This window comes from Myxocyprinus asiaticus, chromosome 32 (genome assembly GCF_019703515.2).
Source record: "Myxocyprinus asiaticus isolate MX2 ecotype Aquarium Trade chromosome 32, UBuf_Myxa_2, whole genome shotgun sequence".
In the NCBI taxonomy this organism is placed as follows: Eukaryota; Metazoa; Chordata; class Actinopteri; order Cypriniformes; family Catostomidae; genus Myxocyprinus; species Myxocyprinus asiaticus.
The window spans coordinates 5,172,197-5,196,067 of record NC_059375.1 but is presented as its reverse complement, the minus strand read 5'-3'; the positions used below and the strand labels follow the sequence as shown (position 1 = coordinate 5,196,067).

Here is a 23,871-nt window from a genome sequence, read left to right as displayed (position 1 = left end):
ATAGTAGCCTCATGATATAAGTGCCACATAAATCAAATTAAATGTATTTTAAACCTACTGTTTCTGACATTGGCAACAAAAAGCTCTATATTAAAGTAATGTTAACAACAACACTGCATTTTACAACAGTTTGTAATGTAACTCACGTGAACTCAGTTTTATTTTTTCTTGAAGTTTTGCATAAAAATTACAAAATAATTTGTTCACAATACACATTGTTTCAAAGCAGCTTTACAGAAAATCATGCCTTATCATTTACTGACCCTCATGCCATGCCAAATGTGCATGACTTTCTTCTGCTGAACACAAAGATTTTTAGAAGAATATTTCAGCTCTGTAGATCCTCACAATGCAAGCAAATGGGTACCAAAATTTTGAAGCTCCAAAAGCATATAAAGGCAGCATAAAAGTAGTCCACACGACTCCAGTGGTTAAATCCATGTCTTTAGAAGCGATATGATAGGTGTGGGTGAGAAATAGGTAAATATTTAACTTTTTTTTTTTACTATCAATCTCCACTTTCACTTTTGCAACAGAGAAACACGATGCAACAGTCAAATACATTCATCCAGCATGTGTTTACATAAGAAAACAATGGGAAAACAGAGCTGAGACATGCAAAAATACGTTCTGTATGAACGGCCCCAAACTCATCCATTCGCGTGTGTCTGTGAGTCAGAGCACGTGCGCAAAGTTCGGGCAACACTTTATAATAACTACGCGGTATAATGTATTTATAAAGTATTTGTAAAGCATTAGTTTATAGTCAATTGATCATTTATAAATTATTGTTCCTGCATTAATTAGCTACATACAAATAGTTTGTTATTTGCTGTATTCACTGTAGCAAATGATTTTTTATTGTTTATAAGTTCATTTATAGGCAGTTTGATGATGCTTTTGGAGTTACATTTAAACGTAATTAATGTATTACTGATTTAGAAAATAAATCATAATTAAATCAATAAATAATAAAGCATTGACTAATTGCTAACTAAGCATTTGCGTGACCTAATCTAAAGTGAGAACTTTATCCACAATATTCCCATGATGCTTTGCTGGCGATGTGGGTGGAACTTCCAGTTAAGCGCACACAATTGTTATGTTATGTACTAATGCAGCATTAAAAATAACAGAAACTTAAGAACAAATTTTCACAGAATTATAGCGAGGCGATATTGTTCTTCCCCACCTATCTGATAATGATTATGGGTTTGAGTATGATGGCCAAATATTGCAAATAGAAGCATTTTAGTTGTTTTGTTGAGTCTTTATCCATCGATGGAAGAACCTGCGCAGACTAACCTGAAAAGTTACGCAGCCTATTAGCGCCTTCACATCGGTAAAGATGGACATGTTTTGAGAACTGTAGATAATTGTTTATTTTGAAGCATGCATTGAGTCTAGTCAGAACCTTAAGAGTTTGTTGTACCGAGATTATGTACTTTCTGCAGATACAGGGGAGGTCCAGACAGCAGGATGCTCGTGTATTATAGGACCCAGGCGATGATACTGTCATACTGCCGTTTTATAATTGTTAGCTTTCATACATAATCTCCGTATCTAAATGCTATTTAACCTACATTAAATTATTTAGTGTTGACTGAACAACTGATCCTGTTGATAGATTGAATTTATTGTTCTTGTGTAGGACATAACAATATCTTAGCAGTCACACAATGAACTCTACCGTACAAAAAAAACTACATGCAATACAAATAAACATATTTATTTGGACATACAGTGGTGTGAAAAAGTGTTTGCCCCCTTCCTGATTTCTTATTTTTTTGCAAAAAAATAAGAAATCAGGAAGGGGGCAAACACTTTTTCACACCACTGTACATTATAAACATTGTACACAAAAGTTCAATGTTCTCTGTAAAGCTACTATTAAAAGCTCTAGCTTTACAAATAAATTTAATTGATACTGAATTAATGTCCACACTATTTTCCAAATCACCTTTTCCCCTTAAGGGAAGACGTGCACATTTTGCAAAGACACTCAATAGAAAGTGAATTGCAGGCAGGAAATATGCAGCAAAGAGGAAAATCAGAATACAGTTCATTTCAAATGTGATAAAACATCTCACTACTGTACATGTCTCATCTAATAATTATTTTTATATATATATATATATATATATATATATATATATATATATATATATAATTATTCCAATAAGAATTTATTCATTTAGCATCACAGCATAAAAACAGTTGAAAACATAGTCACTACTCACCGACAGTTCAGGATAAACACTGTTCCTTTTTATACTCAATAATAATGCCATTTCAAAACATGTGAGGCATTCACACAAAAAAAAAAAAAAAAAAAAAGATGCTGAATAGAAATGAACACTCTCAAACTGTCTAATGAACTTTCAGCACATGTACACACACCTGGTAGCACAATAATGCTATTGTTTATGTAATTCATTGCGCTCCATTTCTGGACGTTTATTGCAGCTGGACCGTAACAGTGGATAATATAAGTAATCCCCACTGTTGACTTCTTGCCAATAAAGTGAAAAGAGCACACAAAGAAATTATTCCAAAGCTTTTTCAAACAGATGTTCCTAAGTCAATCGTTCTGTTGGCAGCCAATGGCATCTGGGACAGGAGCGCTGTGCTTTGCGAGTGGTTTCTGATCATAAGTTTTGCTTGATTGTTAGGATAACCATTAACTGCACACATCGTCCTGGAAATTTTTGAGACATTTGACAACATTTAAAAAGCAAGAATCTAACCGCATGACATGCAAGCAAGCAAGCAGAGACCGGCTACACACAAAACACCAACCAATCGCACTTCCGCTAGCCTACCGGAAATTCCACCCACCTTGCGAAATACAGTGGACTCACTGAGAATATTGTGGATATGCCTAATTAAACATTTATTAATGATCCATTACTCTGGAAACTTGGCCCTGAAATAACCATCTCCACAGCATCTTAAACATAAAAGCTCAAAACAGACACTAAAGCTTAACCAAAAAAAAAAAAAAAAAACGCACACAAGTACAGGAATATTAGTAAGAGGAAAATCCACAGTTTATTCCGATAAACACTTTTCTGTTTCATGTGTTAGAATCAATAAAAAGCAAATCATATGCACAGAATCAACTTTTAACTCCCATTATCTGGTCTGGGGCAAAATAAAATTTGAGTGCCCAATACGCCATACATACAATTCTGAACCCTCAACCAGAATTCTTGGCTCTTAACACAACACCAAAAAAACTTGAGTTGTGTCCCCATCTTCTGATTGGCATCGCCAGCAGGTGGGTGTGTCTTTAAGACCAAGCTTTACAATCTAGAGGGGGTCCAATAGAATCGATGTAAAATCTTGAATTGCATAAGGAGCACCCTTGCCTCTCTAGATGTAGACTTGACTTTTTTTAGAATCCTAGCCCACACTCCCTCCTCCAGTACCAAGGTTTAATCTTTCTCCCATAATCTCTTGAGAGAAGTTGAAGCAGGGAGTAATACACTGATGCCTCATGGCCTTTTCCAAAAGCAATAATCACTACTTCCAGAGTATCTTCCACATTAGGGGGGTGTATGCTACTCCCAAATATAGTGCAAAGCAGGTGGCACAGCTGTAAATACCTAAAGAATTGAGACCTGGGAATCCCAAAATGTTGAACCAAATTTTCAAAGGATCTCAACACTCCACTCTCATATAGGTCACCGAGCGTATTAACCTCCCTCACAATCCACTCTGTCCAGCAGAAAGGGGACTTGTTAATACATAACTTTGGGTTCAACAATATGCTCGAAGCAACATTTAAATAAATGTCCGAATTAAACACTCTGGACACTTTTGCCATACCACGTGTAAATGTGAGATAACGGGGTGTGACTTAACTTCTCCGGTTAGTTTGATCGAAAGGCTTTGCAATGGCGAAATAGGGGCAAGGACTTCCTATTCAATATGAAACCAGGGAGGGGTTCTCTCAGGTTCAAGCGACCAATGAGCCAAATGTCTGAGACCGAACGCATAATAATAAAACAAAATCTTGGGTAGGCCTAGCCCACCTTTGTCAATCGGCCTATGTAACTTATTGAAATGTAACCTGGGACGCTTACCATTCCAAATAAAGGACTTCACTATGCTATCAGATTGTTTGAAATAAGAGAGGGGGACATCTACAGGGAGAGATTGTAGCAGCTAGTTAAATTTTGGAATACAGTTCATATTAATAACATGAACCTTCCCAATCATAGATAAATGTAATGAAGCCCACCTGCCCACATCGCTCGAAAACCTTTTTATTAAAGGGTCAGAACTAACTCTGACTAAATCACATAAATTTGCTGGGAATAAAATACCCAAATACTTCAGATTTAGACCAATTAACTGTGTATCCCGAAAATTTAGAAAAGGAATTGATAATTCTGTGGAGGCAAGGCATAGATCTAGTAGGGTTGGAGAAAAATAATAAAATATCATCTGCGTCAAGCAAAAGCTAATGCACCACACCTCCCGCCACCACCCCTGGAAAATCATCCTCCTTTCTTATCGCGGCTGCTAATGGTTCCAGGGCAAGACAGAACAATAATGGGGAAAGAGGGCAACCCTGCCGGGTGCCCCTATTCAGAGTAAAATAATCTGAAATTAATCCATTTGTTTGTACTGCTGCTACAGGGTGTCTATAAAGTAACTTAATCCATCCAATAAAAGTATTTCCGAACCCATATATTTCCAAAATCTTAAAGATAATCCCATTCTACCATATCAAATGGCTTTTCGGCGTCAAGTGAGATGGCAGCGACCGGAATCTGATCATTCGCCACTGACCACATGATATCGCGGCCCCAAATAACCCCACCTGATCTATATGTATAAGAGATGTCATAACTTTACTTAATTGGTTAGCCAGAATTTTTGACAATTTTTACGTCTAGCTGGATCAGGGAAATTGGACTGTAACTCTTACACTCGCTTGGATCTTTGTCATTTTTAAGAATCAGACTGATCCGGGCTTGTGTCATGGTTGGAGGAAGCTTTCCATTCTTTAATGATTCCGTATAAACTTCTAACAAAAGTGGAGCAAGTTCTGTAGCATAAGATCTAAAAAAATTCAGCGGCAAAGCCGTCTGGCCCCGGAGTCTTGCCGGTAGGCAGGGCCTTAATTACCTCGTCAAGCTCCTCCAAGTTTATCTCAGAATCAAGAGAATTTGTTTGCTCCATTGTCAGTTTAGGGAGTTCTAATGGTTCCACAAAGCCCTGAATAGCCAATACTCCACCTTCTGTGATAAAATAGTATTATATCTGTATTTCAATCGGGTCAGTTCTCTGAGGCCATCAGATGACATTCGCCACTTCAGCTCTGCCTCGACACTTTTAATATTTCCTTCCAACTCCACGAGTTCTCGTGCTTTGGAATTTTTGGTGAATGAGGAATACTGTATGATCCGACCCCTAAGAACCTCCTTAAGTGCCTCCCAAGCCACGCCCACAGAGGATACTGAGGACCAGTTGGTCTCCATATAAACATTGATTTCAGCCTTTAGCATTTGTTGGAAATCAGGATTTTGCATACATTAAAGCGCCAACTATATAATTTATTTTTCTCCATATGTGGCAACACCTCTAAACTCACCAGGGCGTGATCTGAGACTAAAATGTTTCCAATTGAGCAATCAACAACAGATGAAATGAAGGATTTAGATATAAAGAAAAAAATCTGTTCTAGAATAAATCTTATGGATTGATGAAAAAAATGTATAGTCCCTACCAGATGGGTTCAAAAGTCTCCAAATATCTGTAAGACCAAGATTTTTACATATCCTGTGAAGTGTCAATGTTGCTCTAGGGGGCTTGCACACTTTTGCTTCACTATGATCAAGGAGTCCATCAATAGGTTAAAGTCTCCTCCCAGTATTATATCATGAGGGGTGCCAGCGGCTTGCAACATCCCTTCAAGATCTATAAAAAGCCCTGATCATCAGCGTTAGGTGCGTAAATATTAGCTAAAATCAACCTTTGCCCTGAATTTCTGTTAAAACAATAATGACTTTTCCTAATTTATCTCTGATCTGTTTGAGACATTTGAAATGTAGATGCTTATTTATCAATATAATGTCTCCCCTGCTCTTGCTCGAGCCAGCACTAAAGAAAACATGTCCACCCCATATCTTCCCAAATTTTTCAGCTTCCTGCGGGGAAAGATGAGTTTCTTGAAGAAACACTATTTCATATCTCTTACGTTTAAGAAAAGAAATAACCTTCCTTCTTTTTTATGGGGTGCCCTATCCCATTCACATTTCACGTGGAGAAAGATAACCCACTCATATTAACATTTGACATTTTGATATAATGGAAAAAATAAATTGTGTGTCAAAAACAAAATTATAAAGACCATATTTCAACATTAGTGCAACAATCAAACCCTGAACTTCCCCCCAAACAAAACAAACAGAAAAAAGAAAAATGTGCGCAATAACCACGTTATTGGTGCATCCATCCCTCTAAACTCAAAGAGTACATATACGCCTACGAGAGTCCCCACGACATCATTGCTCAAGTCTTCTTGGATTGCTTCTATACAAATTTTGTGAGGCAAAATTACATAATAGAAAATACTTTGTAAAACAAACTCCAGCCAATAGAAGGCTTAAGCACAAAGAACAAGCAGATTCATACACGAACTGTCCTGAAGGAATGTTATTCCAGAAAACAAACTCCAGCTGCTTGGCGGAACCAGCACAAAAAGAAACAAAACAGGCGTCCCGTTTCCTCGGACGGTCAAGTGTATATTTAACAAGTCAAACTGACTCAGGGGCCATATAAGAAACACACCATGATTTCCTCAGTCCATCAACTCTATAAAAGACATCGCTTGTTGTACCCATGTAGATATTTTGCAGCCATCCTTATTATTCATTCTCGAGTTGGCCGGGAACATCAGTGCAAATTGAGACCCTCCGTCGAAGCAAGAGTTTCTTGAAGGAGTGTTATTCCACAAAACAAACTCTAACCGCTAGGCGGAACCAACACAAAAAGAAACAAAAATGGTGCCCAGCTTCCTCAGACAGCCAAGAGTATGTACAGTGAGTCAATCCACTCACAAGAGAAACACCAAATGGCTTACTCCAATGTTTTTATGAAGGACAGTGCTTGCTTGGGGCATGAAAATACTTTGCAGCCATCCTTAGTATCTATTCTCAGTTTGGCCGGAAACATCAGCGCAATTCTCTCTTGTAGATTACGCAAAGTCTGGGAACAAGAAAATGTTGTGATTCTTCCAAGAAAGCTTTCCTTTGCTCCTCACGTAACACGTGATTTTTATCAGATGATCTCAGGAATTTGGCCAGGATTGATCGGGGCCAGTCTCCCTCAGCCGATCTGCGAGCCGGGACTCTGTGAACTTGCTCAATTTCCAGCTAATGGCCTGTTATGTCGAGCAGACTCGGAAAGAGCTTGTCTAGGAATTTCACCATATCTCGGCCCTCCTCATGCTCAGGAATTCCAATTGTTCAGATGTTATTCCTGCGGCTCCTATTCTTAAGGTCTTCAAGTTTTTCAAGAACTTGTTCCAAATCAACTTTGGTCGCCAGCGGATTATCAGATAATTCCCTGTCCAATGACTCCAGATAATCGATCCTTTTTTGACTTCCGACAGTCTTGTAACCTGTTTTTTTTATTTTTATTCCTGTTATTCCTGTTTAATTTATTTTCCATTGCCGTAAGCGATCGATCGTATTACAGCGAGATCTTCCAAGTCAGCAACAACTTTCGTCAGCATCACAAACGTGGGACAGTTGATGCTGGATTTCTCCCGCCGCACCGTCCAAACCGAGTCCCTGGTCCGCAGGCCCGTCAGAGGTTTCAGCTTGAGCATATAAAGTGTCTTTTAATACCTCCAGAGCCTGAGGATTTTGAATTCTTTGTCATATTGACTTCAAAGAGCAAATATGTAGCAGGGTGTATCAAATCTTACCGGATTATAACACAAAAATAATTAAAAACTAGCTCCTCGCATGGCATCACATGACTCCCTCTGATCCTGTTGTTCTAATTATTCATCATCTTGAATTACACCATCAGAAGATTGAAAAAATGAAACAGAAGGTGATTTCCTGTGTTTTAATCAGACATGCCATTGAGTTTCTTTACTCCTAATGAACTCCGGATATAACATCTTTTATCTAACAACATGATCTAAAATGTACTTCAAGCTCTGTCTTGCCTTTCACCTTTTAACTCCGCTATCTAGACTAGCTGTCAAGCAGGCAAATTTGTGTTCTCTTGTGAGCGCTCAGCGCTACTGTTCCAGGGAGGAGTTTGCCGCTCTCAGTGTTGCATTGTGCATAGATTTTAAACATATATCATGCAGAAACCCTGTTAGAGAGTTCACACAAAGTGTCTTGAAGTGCTTAAATTTAGCCCTTAGAAATTAAAGGACTGGAATACCTGAAGAAAATGCAGAAAATGTTTATACGTTTAGCAAGCCCGATAAAGACATACATTTTCCAGATTCCCCCGACACACAGTGCAGATATTTGGAATGCCATAGATTGGAAGGGGCCCTATGACCGACATGAAAAGTGACCAACCAAAGCTCATTTTGTGTTTTACGTGTTGTGTGTGCTTTGAGTTGTTACCAAATTTCAGTGTGGATACACAGACATCTAAAATCGTATATGCGACCAAATTTCGCGCTAGGTGACAAAACTGTCTGTCATTAGCCACTGGCCAGTAAATTACTCGCCAGTGATTCAGTTGTGTAGTGGCGAAGGAGTTTAGCACATCCTTTCACTGCGTGTTGTGTGGCATGAGCACGCACTCTAAAGGAAATTTACCTTATGCATTGGCTGTATGTAATGTCACCATCGCTTTTGAACCATATGATATGCCATTGTTACATTTACATTGCATTTAATGAGGTCAACACTGATTTTGGTTCAACTTTACCACAGACTGTTTTCGCAGCATTCTCCCTTTTAACACATATGATTCTACACCAGTGTAACACAACCCTTGGATTTCAACACACATTATGAGTGTAAAAATTTTGTTTGACCTCCTCTGTGTAATGTGTGTCCATCAAATTTGAGATCCATGTAATCCATTTTTATTGAATAATGTCTCTTTTAATATCCCTTCTTTTCTTTACAGTCAGTTTGTTAATCAAAAAGTAAACATCAATTTTAGTCAGACATAGGGCGGATGTGATAAAGAAACTTCTGTGCAACTTCTCTATCATTAATGTGCACGTCTCGCTCTGAACTGTCGGTTTTCTTAAAGAGATTTTAGCGCTTGCCAAACAAATGAATGTAAACAATGCAAAATAGAAGTTATTTCAAACAGTGGCAGCTCATCATTAATAATATATGCAATTGAGTCACGTGACGCCATGCGAGGTTCGGACGTGTGAATGGCAAGCTCTGCGCACTTTTTGGTTTTAATACTTTTTATGTCATAAACCGGTGAGATTCGATATACCTTGATTCTTAACTGTTCTAGAAAGACAATATGTCAAAAAATACAAAGTCCTCGGGCTCTGGAGACATTAAAAGACACTTACGTGCTCAAGCTGAAGCCCCTCCGGAGGCCACGAGCCTGGGACTCAGTTTGGACGGTGCGGTGGAAAAGATTCAGCATCAACTGTCAAGCATGATGGCAATGCTGACGGAGGTCGTTGCTGACTTGGAGGATCTTGCTGTAATATGTCGATGCCATGGAGACGAAATTCACTGAGTTGGTTACAAGAGTTGCAGATGTTGAGAAACGGATTGATTATCTGGAGTCATCGGAGAGAGAATAAGCTGGTAATCCGCTAGCGACCAAGGTGGACTTGGAACACATTTGGGAAAAGTTGGAAGATCTTGAGAATCGTAACTGGGTAAACAACGTCTGAATTCTTGGAATTCCTGAGCGAGCAGAAGGTCAGAATTTTTTGGACGAGCTCTTTCCGAGTCTGCTCGACATAACAGGCCATGAGCTGGAAATCGAGCAAGCTCACAGGGTTTCAGCTCGGAGATCCGCTGAGGGAGACAGGCCCCCAATCAATTCTGGCCAAATTTCTGAGATCATCCGATAAAGATCTCGTGTTACACGAGGCGAGGAGCAAAGGAAGGCTTCCTTGGAAGAACCACAAAATTTTCTTGTTCCCAGACTTTGTGAATTCGACAAGAGAGAAACATGATTGATTCAAGGAATGTAAGAAACTCTTACATCAACAGAACGTCGCTTTTGCACTGATGTTCCCGGCCAAATTGAGAATATACACTAAGGATGGCTGCAAAATATTTACATGCCCACAGCAAACGATGTCCTTCATAAAGTCAATGGAATGATAAAGTCATTGTGTGGCGGTCATTTTGCAGCCAAGTGGACCCGACTCACTGAACATTCACTTGACTGTTCGAAGAAACTGGGCACCTTTTTTGTTCTTTTTCTGCTTATTCTGCCTAGCGGCTGGAGTTTGTTTTGTGTAGTAACACTCCTTCGGGACAGTTTGTGAGTGAATCTGCATGTTCTTTGTGCTTGTGCCTCCTATTTGCTGGAGTGTGTTGTGTGGAATTTTTTGCAGGACATTGGAAGGATTAGGTCATCTGCTGCACTCTTGTAACAGCCGACTCACTGAACATTCGTTTGACTTTCCGAGGAAACTGAACGTTTTTGTTTTGTGTGTGTGTGTGTGTGTGTGTGTGTGTGTGCTGGTTCCGCTAGAGGCTGGAGTGTGTTTTGTGGAGGAACACACCTTTGGGATGAATCTACACGTTCTTTGTGTTTATTCTGCCTATTGGCTGGAGTTTGTTTTATAGATTTTCTTCTGTTATGTAATTCTGTCTCACAAAATATGTATAGAAACACCGGACTTGAGCAATCTGACAACAAAGTTGTCACAGGGGCTCTTGCAGGCGTACATGGACTGTTTGATTTCAGAGGGAGGGTTAATGCACATTTTTTTCTGTTTGTTTGGTTCTGGGGGAAGTTTGGGGTTTGATTATTGCACTAATGTTGGATTGTGGTCTTTATAATTTTGTTTTTGATACACATTCTATTTTTTCTAAAATGTCAAATGTTAATATGAGTGGATTGTCTCTTTCCACATGGAATGTGAATGGGTTGGGGCACCCCATAAAAAGAAGGAAGTTTATTTATTTTCTTAAAAGAATTATGATATAGTGTTTCTTCAAGAAACGCAACTTTCCCTGCAGGAAGCTGAAAAATTGGGGAAGATATGGGGTGGGCATGTTTTCTTTAGTGCTGGCTCAAGTAAGAGCAGGGGAGTCATTACATTGATAAGTAAGCATCTAAAATTCAAATGTCTCAAACAGAGTAAAGAGTCATTATTGTTTTAGCAGAAGTTCAGGGGCAAAGGTTGATTTTGGCTAATATTTACTCAATTAATGCAGATGAAAAGGGCTTTTTTATAGATCTTGAAGGGATGTTGCAAGCCACTGTCACCCTTTATGATATAATACTGGGAGGAGACTTTAATCTATTGATGGACTCAGTCCTTGATCATAGTGAAGCAAAAGTGTGTAAGCCCCCTAGAGCAACACTGATGGTTCACAGGATGTGTAAAAATCTTGGTCTTACAGATATTTGAAGACTTTTGAACCCATCTGGTAGGGACTATACATTCTTTTCATCAGTCCATAAGATTTTTTATAGAATAGATATTGCCACATATGGAGAAAAAGAAATTATATAGTTGTCGATTAATGTGTATCCCTTTTGCAAAATCCTGCTTTCCAACAAATGTTAAAGGCTGAAATCAGTGTTTATAAAGAGACCAACTTGTCCTCATTATCCTCTGTGAGCGTGGCTTGGGAGGCACTTAAGGCGGTTCTCAGGGGACGGATCATACAGTATGCCTTATTCATCAAAAAATCCAAAGCATGAGAACTCGAAGTTGGAAGGGAATATTAAAAGTGCCGAGGCAGAGCTGAAGTGCCGAATGTTATCTGATGGCCTCAGATAATTGACCCGATTAAAATACAGATATAATACTATTTTGTCGCAGAAGGTGAAGTTTTGGCTATTCAGGGCAAGACAGTCATACTTTGAGTTGGGGGACAAAGCAGGGAAGCTTTTGGCTAGATATATAAAGCAGAGAGGGTATTGATATTAATAATGCTTTTAAAGAACTCTTTCTTGATCTCTATAATTCCACATCTTCATCTACTGATGAGGATATTAGAAATTTTGTGGAACCTTTAGAACTTCCTAAACTGATGGCTGAGCAAAAAAAATCTCTGGATTCTGAGATAACCTTGGAGGAGCTTGGCGAGGTAATTAAGGCCTTGCCTACAGGCAAGGCTCCAGGGCCAGATGGCTTTGCTGCTGAGTTTTTTAGATCTTATGATACAGAACTGGCTCCACTTTTGCTACAAGTTTATACAGAATCATTAAAGAATGGAAAGCTTCCACCAACAATGACGCAAGCCCGGATCAGTCTGATTCTTAAAAAGGACAAAGATCCAAGTAAGAGTTACCAGCCATTTCCCTGATCCAGCTAGATGTTAAAATATTAAATTTTGACTAACCGATCAAGTTATGACATCTCTTATACATATAGATCAGGTGGGCTTTGTTCGGGGCCGCAGCTCTTCTGATAACATTAGGCTTTCATCAGTGTCATGTGGTCAGTGGCGAATGAACAGACTCTGGTCGCTGCTATCTCACTTGACGCTGAAAAGGTGTTTGATATGCTAGAATGGGATTATCTTTTTAAGATTTTGGAAATGTACACGTTTGGGAGTACATTTATTGGATGGATTAAGTTACTTTATAGACACCCGTTAACGGCAGTACAAACAAATTGATTCATTTCAGATTATTTTACTCTGGATAGGGGCACCCAGCAGTGTTGCCCTCTTTCCCCATTAATGTTCTGTCTTGCCCTGGAACCATTAGCAGCTGCGATAAGAAAGGAGGATGATTTTCCAGAGGTGGTGGTTGGAGGTGTGGCGCATAAGCTTTTGATTTACGCAGATGATATTTTATTATATGTCTCCGACCATTCTAGATCTGTGCCTTGCCCCCCATAATTATTAATTCCTTATTAAGTTCTCAGGATACAGAGTCCATTGGTCTAAATCCGAAGCATTGGCTCTGACAGCATACTGCCCAGTAATGGCTTTTCAGCCAGGCGCCTTACAGTGGCCCCAACAGGGCATTAAGTGTTTGGGCATTTTATTCCCAGCAAATTTGTCTGATTTAGTTAAGAGTTAATTTTAACCCCTTAATAAAAAGGTTTTCGAGCGATGTGGGCAGGTGGGCTTCATTACATTTATCTATGATTGGGAAGGTTAATGTTATTAAAATGAATTGTATTACAAAATTTAACTACCTGCTACAGTCTCTCCCTGTAGATGTCCCCCTCTCTTATTTCAAGCAATTTGATAGCATACTGAAGTCCTTAATTTAGAATGGTAAGCGTCCCAGATTACATTTTAGTAAGTTACATAGGCCGGCTGACAAAGGTGGGTTAGGCCTACCCAAGATTTTGTTTTATTATTATACATTCGGTCTCAGACATTTGACTCATTGGTCACTTCCACCTGAGAGAGCCCCTCCCTGGTTTTATATTTAACAGGAAGTTCTTGCCCCTATTTTACCATTGCAAAGCCTTTCTATCAAACTAATTGGAGAAGTTAAGTTATACCCCGTTATCTCGCATTTGCACTCGGTATGGACAAAAGTGTCCAGAGTGTTTAATTCGGACATTTATTTAAATGTTGCCTCGAGCATATGGCAGAACCCAAAATTATGTATTAATAAGTCCCCTTTCTGCTGGTCAGAGTGGTTTGTGAGGGAGGTTAATACGCTCGATGACATATGAGAGTGAAGTGTTGAGATCTTTTGAAAATTTGGTTCAACATTTTGGGATTCCCAGATCTCAGTTTAATAGGTATTTACAACTGCACCACCTGCTCTGTACTATGTTTGGGAGTAGCATACACCCCCCTAAAGTGGCAGATACTCTAAGAATGGTGATTACTGCTTTTGGAAAAGGTCATGAGGCACCAGTGTATTACTTCCTGCTAAATCAGAGTCTGGGGGACGGAGCTTTAACTTCTATCAAGAGATTATGGGAGAAAGATTTCAACTTGGTATAGGAGGAGGGTATGTGGGCTAGGATTCTAAAAAACGTCAAGTCTGCATCTAGAAATGCAAGGGTGTGCCTTATGCAATTCAAGATTTTACATAGATTTTATTGGACCCCCTCTAGATTGTATAGGCTTGGTCTTAAAGACACACCCACCTGCTGGCGATGCCAATCGGAGGATGGAGACACGGCCCATGTTTTTTGGTGGTGTGTTGAGATCCAGGAATTCTGGTTGAAGGTTCAGAGATTTGTGTTGATGTGTTGGGCACTCGGGTTTCGTTTTGCCCCAGACTCTGTGTTTTGGGTGATGGGGCGGTCATCGATGTGGGGAATAGACATATAGAGAATTGGGTTCTGACCAGTGTGATGATCGCCAGTCAGATTATTTTGAGGGGTTGGAGTTCAGCTGGAGCGCCCCCATTTCCAGAGTGGTGCATGGAGATGGGGAGGGTGGCGGCTTTTGATTTGTTTGTTGGGAAATGGGGCGACTATTCAGAGTTTTGGAGGATTCTCGGGGTGGGGCGGTGGAGAGAGTAGTATCATTTTAAATGTGTATGATTATTATATTTTTTTTGTTTGTTTGTTTTTTTGTTTGTGTGTTTGTTTGCTTTTTTTATATTTATATATATATACTCGTGTGACCACAGGGTTTTTTGTTGGGGCAGGGTTGGGGATTGGGTGGGGGAGGGGTGGCTGTGGGGTTTAAATGTTGATTGTATGTGTATATATATGTTTTTGCTTTTCTATATTTATTGTAAGAATTAATAAAAAATATTAATTACAAAAACAAATATAAACAACCCAGTTCCTAATACGCAACCCCATTAGATTGTCTTCTGCATATTTTTTTAATTTGAAAGTAATTAGGAATTAAACCGAACTAATAAATTGAATTGAACCAAAAACAAAATTACAACAAACAAAAAATAAATAATAATAATATATGCAATTTAACATTAATTGTAGAAATTGTATATTTGAAAAAACCTAAAATGTGAAAATAATAATGATGACAAACTAATTTTACAGATAGATATATATATATATATATACACACACACTCACTGAGCACTATATTAGGAACACTATGGTTCTAATAAAGTGCCTGTCATGGTCTTCTGCTGTTGTAGCCCATCCGCCTCAAGGTTCAACATGTTGTGCATTCTGAGATGCTATTCTGCTCACTACAGTTTGAGTGGTTATCCGACTTAATGTAGCCTTTCTGTCAGCTCAAACCAGTCTGGCCATTCTACGTTGACCTCTCTCATCTACAAGGCATTTCTGTCCGCAGAACTGCAGCTAACTGGATGGTTTTTGTTTTTGGCACCATTCTGGGTAAACTCTAGAGATTGTTGTGCTTGAAAATGCCAGGAGATCAGCAGTTACAGAAATACTCAAGCTAGCCTGTCTAGCACCAACCATCATGCCACAGTCGAAATAACTGAGGTCACATTTTTCCCCATTCTGATGGTTGATGTGAACATTAACTGAAGCTCCTGACCCATATCTGCGTGATTTTATGCATTGCACTGCTGCCACACGATTGGCTGATTAGATTATCACATGAATAAGTAGGTGTACAGGTGTTCCTAATAAAGTGCTTAGTGAGTTTATAAACACATGGCTTATAGATTTGTAAATATTGTCACATCACTCGAAATTCAAGTTGGGAACTCAGAATTATATGAAAGATCAGAGTTCTCTCACTTCTGTGAAGTCCTTGAAAATTAAAAATTGGTGCTGGAAAAATTACTTGAAAGTCCTTGATTTTCATTCAATGATGCCTGTATGAACCCTGCTGTTATCACTACCAGTTATTTTTTTATGTATCGAACAATACATACACATACCAAATCGAGAGCGTTTTATCAAATGATAAGATAAAATTTGATTATTTGTTGACAACCTTAATAGTCATTATATGGCCAAATGTTTGTGGACATCCCATTTTAATTATAATATTTGGCTTTTCCATTAAGTCAAGACAAATCTTAATGCTACAGCATACAGTGGCATTCTAAAGTGTGCTTCCAACTTTGTGGCAACAGTTTGGGGATGGCCCCTTTTCTGAAAATGCCCCTGTGCACAAAGCGAGGTCCATAAAGAAATATTTTACTGCATCTGGTGTGAAAGAACTTGGCTGGCCTGCACAAAGCCCAGACCCTGAGCCCCAATATACATTTTTGGGATGAATTGTTATTTTGTGCTATCCAAAAATATTATATAAAAAAATTATTGACTTTCCTCAAAGAGATATTTTCAGTTGTCGAATAGACAGTAGGGCCGGGCGCTACGACAGTGCCTACCGTGAGATTATTGTTATTAATGTGAGTGTGTGTTTGTGTAGGTGAACGGATGGTGTGGAATCTGATGCCCTTCACCACTAAAGACTTCAGCATTCGCTCTCTCGCTGACCGCATCAGTGATCTCAATCATCTGCTCTTCCTCTATCCAAACCAGCCTAAAGAGGAAGTGTTTTCACGATACTGCACGCCGCCTAACTGTACGCTAACACAGTATTCTACACTGCATCATACTATCATCATTTAGCAGAATAAATCATTTGTTTACATGAATAGCACTTGCTTTAGCTCTGGGGTTTAAGGTCAGGCTTTTATATATCAGGAAGTCTCACTTGTTGACCTGTGTAATACATTTTTTTATTTTTTTAGTTGTATGTAACAGTTTCTCATGAATATGTTAACTGTTGTTTATCCAGCTAAAGCAGTGGGGGATGGATATGTCAAACCAGAGATCAAGCAGGTGGTGAAGGTTGAGTAAGTATCATTCTCAGAGTTATTTGTGTTGAAGGACTGGTGTACTTCAACAACAGACAAACATAAAGACTACATGCATGCACACACAGACATTTTAAATAATTATTTTTATCCACTCATCATAGAATTACAAAAAGGAGTTCAGATGCATGTTTACAGAAAACTTTGCAGCTCAAACATGACAGTACTCAGTCATTAGTGTGAAGAAATATGTTTTGAGGTGTGTTCTGAATTTAAGAATGGTGGTGATGTCACGAAGAGATTGTGTGAGGGAGTTCCACAATGTTGGAGCGGTAACGCTTAAAGCCCTACCACCCAGTGATGTCAACTTGTAATGTAGGGTAATCAGTATGCCAGAATCAGAAGACCTGAGATGGCTGGGGAGTAGGGACTGAGATCAGTAATGTACAGAGGGGCAAGACCATGTAGAGCTTTAAATGTGATGAGTATTTTATATTGAATGTAGTAAGAGACAGGCAGCCTTTGTTATATGAGATGATTTCTTAGAATAGGTAAGTACCCTAACACCAGAAAAAAAGAGCATTCCAATAATCGAGTTGTGAAGTGATAGAAAAATGGACAAGTGTCTCAGCATCTTTAGTATTGAGGATTGGGCGAAGTCTAGCAATGTTACGGAGGTGAACAAAAGCTTATTTGGTGAAGCTGAAGCTAAGAGTTAAGAATCAAAAATAATGCAGAGATTACGGACTGTAGAGGATGGTTTGACCATGACGCCATGAATATCAACAGACAGATCAGAGTTACAAGATCAGTCTGTTTTTTTTTGTTAAATTGAGAAAATGACCGGTCAACCAGGTCTCGATATCATTGATACAGTATCTGGCCAGCTGTTTGGCCTTCCTCTTAGACATACAGAGTTGATGTTGATGAACAATGTTGTTAATACACTAAACAGTAGGTTGGTTTTTAAGCAGTTAAGTAAGAAAGACTTCCTCCAGACTATGATGAACACTAACTCCACTTCCAGCACAAAAACTCTGTGCTGCATCTTATTTGTAATGATTACATCTGGGGTATTCACTATGCATTTAAGAATACATCAGGATTGGGGCCTGGGTAGCTCAGCGAGTATTGACACTGACTACCACCCCTGGAGTCGCGAGTTCGAATCCAGGGCGTGCTGAGTGATTCCAGCCAGGTCTCCTAAGCAACCAAATTGGCCTGGTTGCTAGGGAGGGTAGAGTCACATGGGGTAACTTCCTCGTGGTCGCGATTAGGGGTTCTTGCTCTCAATGAGGTGTGCGTTAAGTTGTGCATGGGTCACGGAGAGTAGCATGAGCCTCCCGTGCTCCGAGTCTCCGCGGTGTCATGCACAGCAAGCCACATGATAAGATGTGTGGATTGACTGTCTCAGAAGCGGAGGCAACTGAGACTTGTCCTCCGCCACCCGGATTGAGGTGAGTAACCGCGCCACCACGAGGACCTACTAAGTAGTGGGAATTGGGCATTCGAAATTGGGAGAAAAGGAGATACAATTTAAAAAATAAATACAAATAATGAATACAACAGGATTTGTACACATTTTAAACGTCATTTTCAGTCAACAAGGTACATTTTCAGTCTACAAATCTACAGTTTTGTCATGCCGGGCGATGTAAAGGCCCTTATATGCAGGGCAACCATTTAATACATGACTCAAGGATTCAACTACTTCCTCACTATTGTGTTGTAACAACTGGAAACATCTCTATCCAGAAACCATACAGAGATTTAGTCTTGTTGGCAAGACTTGCAGTCTTGGTTTTATTATAAATCGAATTATGTCCTCCAGAAATAATGTAGAAGCGTTGGCACTCCAAAGAACATGTAATATTGAATTTTTTATTCTTTCTCATTCACACATTGAGGAAAACCCTTCGTTATGTGATAGTTGTGAAAGGGGCACTTAAATATACATGAAGATGTAAAACCATCCAAAATGGTTTGAAAACAGCAAACTTTGACTTCAAAGACATTGGAATGGTATTCTCCATGATTGATTAAGATGGAAATCGTAGTAAGGTCTTGAGCGATAACAAAAGCTTGAAAAGCTGCGTTTAAAAATAATAGACTGCATTTAGTGCTTCAGTCAGCATTGTGTAAGCAAACGGCACCCTCTAGTGGTCTGGAAGGCATTTTCCACTACCCATTAGACAGAATGTTTGCCTGAGTCACTGTTTACTATATCGCTATTTTCATTGAATTTTTTTTCTCCATATTTTGAAAGTGAATGGTGAGCGAGACTGTCAGTCCCTAACATTCTGTCTAACATATTTTGTGTTCTACATAATGCAAAGCGTCACACTGGTTTGGAACAACATGAGGGTAGGGAAATTATGACAGAACATTAAATTATGGCTGAGCTATCACTTTAAAGGGATAGTTCACCCAAAAATGAAAATTCTCTCATCATTTACTCACCCTCATGCCATCCCAGATGTGCATGACTTCCTTTCTTCTGCAGAACACATATTAAGATTTTTAGAAGAATATTTTATCTATGTTGGCTAAAATTTTGATGCTCCAAAAAGCACATAAAGGCAGCATAAAATTAATCCATAAGACTCCAGTAGTTAAATCCGTATCGTCTGAAGTGATATGATAGGTGTGGGTGAGAAACAGATCAATATTTGTAATTTTTTGCTAGACAGCAGGAGCGATATGCAGAGAATGTGAATCACCAAAAACACAAGAAGAATGTGAAGGTGATCTGTTTCTCTGTTTCTCATCCACACCTATCACATCGCTTCTGAAGATATTGATTTAACCACTGGAGTCTTATGGATTACTTTTATGCTGACTTATGTGATTTTGTTTAGCTTTAAAATGTTGCCACCCTTTCACTTGCATTGTATGGACCTACAGAGCTGAGAAATTCTTCAAAAAATCTTCATTTGAGGTCAGCAGATGAAAGAAAGTCATACACATCTGGGGTGGCATGAGGATGAGTAAATAATGAGAATTTTAATTCTGAGTGAACCACTTGTTCCCTACTTTTGTTCACTCATTATTACCCACAATACACTCTAATTTCGAGTGTACATTTGATGTACACTCGTTGACTGTTAATTGCCCACAATCCACAGCTCGGAAGATGTACGAGCTGGGAGTTTACTGCTTCCTTCACTCCTGCAATGTTTTCTTTCATGCTGAATGTATTAAATTACTTTTTGACAAATCATTACTTGATTAAAATAACATAATAACATATAGAGAGGCAAAACATACAGATACATTTTAAAATGTACTCTTTATTTGATCAAATATGTTTACTCTTTATATTAATACACAGTATATATTAAAAATGACAAACAACAAAATGAAGATTTATTGTATTAATATATTATTTAATAAGAATAACAAATAAGGCCCAATTATTGTAAAAGTTCATGTGTGATGTTTCTGCGACAGCCCCAGAGATCCGACGCTTTGTGTATACATCAGCATCCAAATTCACTCACTCATTTCATTCACTCACTGCTGAGATACAGTGCACTAACTGCCATTCACTATATAGGAAATGGTGAACGAGTGAACGATTTCGCACACAGACAAAGCCATACGATCGCCTCGCGCCCGCACATCTTACACGCGCTGTGCACGCGCCGAAATGCTGTCTGTTCGCACTCCAGTTGTCAATCACGTGAACAGCAGAGCTAAGGCATTTATTTACACTTAACTTGGATGTTTATGTGGATTTATAGTTAATCCGCCTGAAGTAGCTGCGATAGTTCCCAGTTCCCCCGCGAAGGCCTAGGGTAAATGCGTAAATACTGCTCATTACAGCGTGACGCGGGACAAAGCACACTGATATATTGCTGCACTGATTTAAAAATTTACACTTAAAAACTGATGTCATAAGAGTCCAGTTACAGAATCACCCTGAAAATTACCAACACATTCACACAGAAAAGCCCACGTTAGGATTAGAGCCAAAACTTACCACAGCGTGCTACCTTAAGTTGGAGCTGTGATTTTTTAATCTTGAAATATCAGCTTGTCTTGGTGTTCAGTGAAGGCAGTGCATGATGAAACTATTCTTTTTTTCACTGTGCGGAGCGAAGAAAGTGTTTCACTTTGAAGAGTTTGATGCTGCAGCACTAATGACTTGAGTGACAGTCTGTGGACATAATAATCTCTCAATAAATTACGCATTAATTAAAATTCAACTCAGTAATGTAACGACAGGAACGCCGCCCATTGTAAAGTAAAAGTAAAACAATTTCATTGGAAATCTACTTGAGTGAGAGTAAGAAGTACCCATTTTTAAAACTACTAGTAATTTTTTTCCAAAAAGTAACTCAAGTAAATGTAACGGAGTAAATGTAGCGCGTTACTACCCACCTCTGGTTAATTGTGAAAACAGGAAGTTGATCAGACTTTGAGTGATACCATCTATTGCCCCCACTACTCCTCTCATAGAATGACACACACACATACACTTGCCTCCGTAGTTGGCATTTTGGCAACACTGCTACGCTAAGTTTATGTAACATTATGACACAGTGTGCATATACAGTATACTGCACAAAATAAGACAAAATCAAATCAATTAGCTGAAAGTGAACAGTAACAAAGAGATAAAGTACATTTAAAGAAAAGGTACAAGACTGTCAAAAAAGTCCAACATGAACAGATCAAATCAAAGTAACTGACCTCATGTGAAACCATGACAGTATAAACACAAATATTGTGCACCATTCATGAATGTTTCGTAAATATACAAAATAATTGGGAGTCATTTTTGTGTAAAAATGGAGCTTCCCAAAAACATTTCGCCGGATTTACAAACGCTTCCTATTCCCCAGATTTGTTAGGACAACTTGTGAATGTTAGTGAATTCCAAACATTCGTAAATAGAGTGCGCATACACGTTCATTTATAATGATCATAATCCACGCCCATGAAAACACCATATAGGGAAAGCTTCAGACTCGCAAGTAGGGTTCATTCACATCATAAATATTGATTTAGCAAACACTCGCATCTAAAAAGAAAGTGAGGAACATACAGTCATCTTTGTTGTCATCAGAGGTTATTTTGTGTAATAGTCCAAGAGGTCAATAAAAATGGTTTGACATGAAGCTTTAGTGTACAAAATGTTCCATTCATGCCGACAGGTCACAGGAGGGTGTCCAAGACCTTCTCTGGTTCAGTTGAGGGCATCGCTAGCATCATTGGAGAAACTTCTCGAGTAAATCCAAGACTGTACAGTGATATACTTCCCTTGCAACAGGAACAGTCTTCAAAGAAATTTATAGAATGCCTGAAGAAGGTCTTTGACCTAAAGGCTTTAAAATATTACAGATTTAAAAGCTTTACGACAGTTTGTGGGCTTTTTCTTTTTTCCCATTGTATTGTTTACACACCTGCCCGCAATGCGTTCATTTATGGTTTTACCACTGACAATACGTCAACTGAACGTGATTTACTGATGCCTATACTAAATTATGAAATCTAAATAATAGATCTTATATTAAATATTTTTTTAAAAAGGCCAGACACTTACATTAGAGGGCAATATTTTTTTATTTTATATTTTTTTCGAGAAAATCAAACGCAAATCCATGTCAACAATTTCTGCTGGAAATAAGCAGAGTTGGGGAAAAAATATATACTTTCTAAATATAAATGTTTTTCTTTTTGTATTATTTGTTATTTTTTAAGGTTAATTTCACTCATTTAATTATTGTTTATTTTTATTTATTTTTTTTTATTAATTATTGCATTTTACTTCCATCAAAATGTAGTCATGGCAGTTTGCCTGAAAGACCACAACACGTTTGGATGACTTACGCAATATTTACACATGGTCGGGAGCAGGTGTAAATTTCATTTATATACTGACTAAAGTTTTGAAAATATTTGTCTTTTTCATGAAACCGAAAATTTACGTCAAACCGGCTTTACGAACGAGTTTCGCAAAAATGAGTTCTGCTCGTGTTTCATGAATGAGGCCCAATAAATTCTCAGATGTTGGTAACAGCTGTCTCAGGCTCAAACCTTTACTGAATCAGTGACCTGCATTGAATTTCACCATTGCTCGCATTTTGTTCCTTCTCAGGTTCTCTTCGCCCAATCCCGAACCGTCTCCTGGGAATTCCTCTGTCATGGAGCACGCAGCGTCACCCACTGTCAGTCAACAGCACAGCTTCACAATCTATCCGTCCATGTAAGTTCTAATGAACATCTACAATTTTCTCTTTTTTTTTTTTTTTTTTTTTTTTAATGAATGTCAATCCTGGTGATAACAAATCCATCGCATGATCCGTGTCTTTGTTTGTGTGAAGGAATGACTCGATGTTGGATGCAGAGGGAGAGTTTGATCTGGATGAGACCATGGACATGGCCCGACAGGTTGAGGAGTTCCTCCGGCAGCCAATGGAAACCCAGTGGAGTGGACAACAGTCATGACCATTAACTTCTCTATCTCTCACCCTAGCAACATTAAGAACTCCATGCTGTCCATTACAGATTTTATCTTAACAAATGTGAAATGTTTCTGTGTGATGTTTGTTAGGCCGATCGGTGGATGTGTAACTGCCTCTGCATTTTATATAACAGATTTCTTCTCATTAACAATAACAGTAAACAATAGTAGAATTGACATTGGGGAAAGATTGTTGATATGCATCAATAATTTTGTAGCCTTACTAGTTAATTGTTGGTTTCCCAACACTCCTGCCTCATCATTGGTCAGACTAACAGGTGGTCCTACCCCAAACTCACATCATTGGTTAAGTCAGAAATTGACATGTTGGACTGCTTAAACAAATGTTTTGAATGCACTGCAGTGTCTTAAACCGGAAACTATGTAGCAGAGATGGGCCACTTCTATTAAAATGAATGGGAGAAATTGGAATAGTCAATGGATGTAGAAAGGAAGTCCCACCTTATAGGTAAAAGAGCCAATCACCTTTCAGATACAGACATTGCCTGTCAATCAACTTGAGAACGCGCATGCGCATTAGCTATACAAGCCGGGAAAATTGCATTTTTAGGGTAATATGAGGTAAAGAAGCA

General features: G+C 38.7%; 1 protein-coding gene across 4 annotated transcripts in view; it reads left to right on the top strand.

Annotated features, from left to right (window-relative positions):
• Positions 1-23,704, top strand: part of stat5b (signal transducer and activator of transcription 5b) — a 134,384-nt gene extending 110,680 nt beyond the window's left edge. For all 4 annotated transcript variants that reach the window (XM_051666759.1, XM_051666756.1, XM_051666757.1 and 1 more), the window contains 4 exons: positions 16,419-16,574; positions 16,791-16,848; positions 22,913-23,020; positions 23,139-23,704. In XM_051666759.1, the coding sequence (XP_051522719.1) occupies positions 16,419-16,574; positions 16,791-16,848; positions 22,913-23,020; positions 23,139-23,262 (446 nt within the window). In that variant the 3' untranslated portion in view covers positions 23,263-23,704. The remainder of the gene's footprint in view (positions 1-16,418; positions 16,575-16,790; positions 16,849-22,912; positions 23,021-23,138) is intronic.
• The last annotated feature ends 167 nt before the right edge of the window (positions 23,705-23,871 follow it).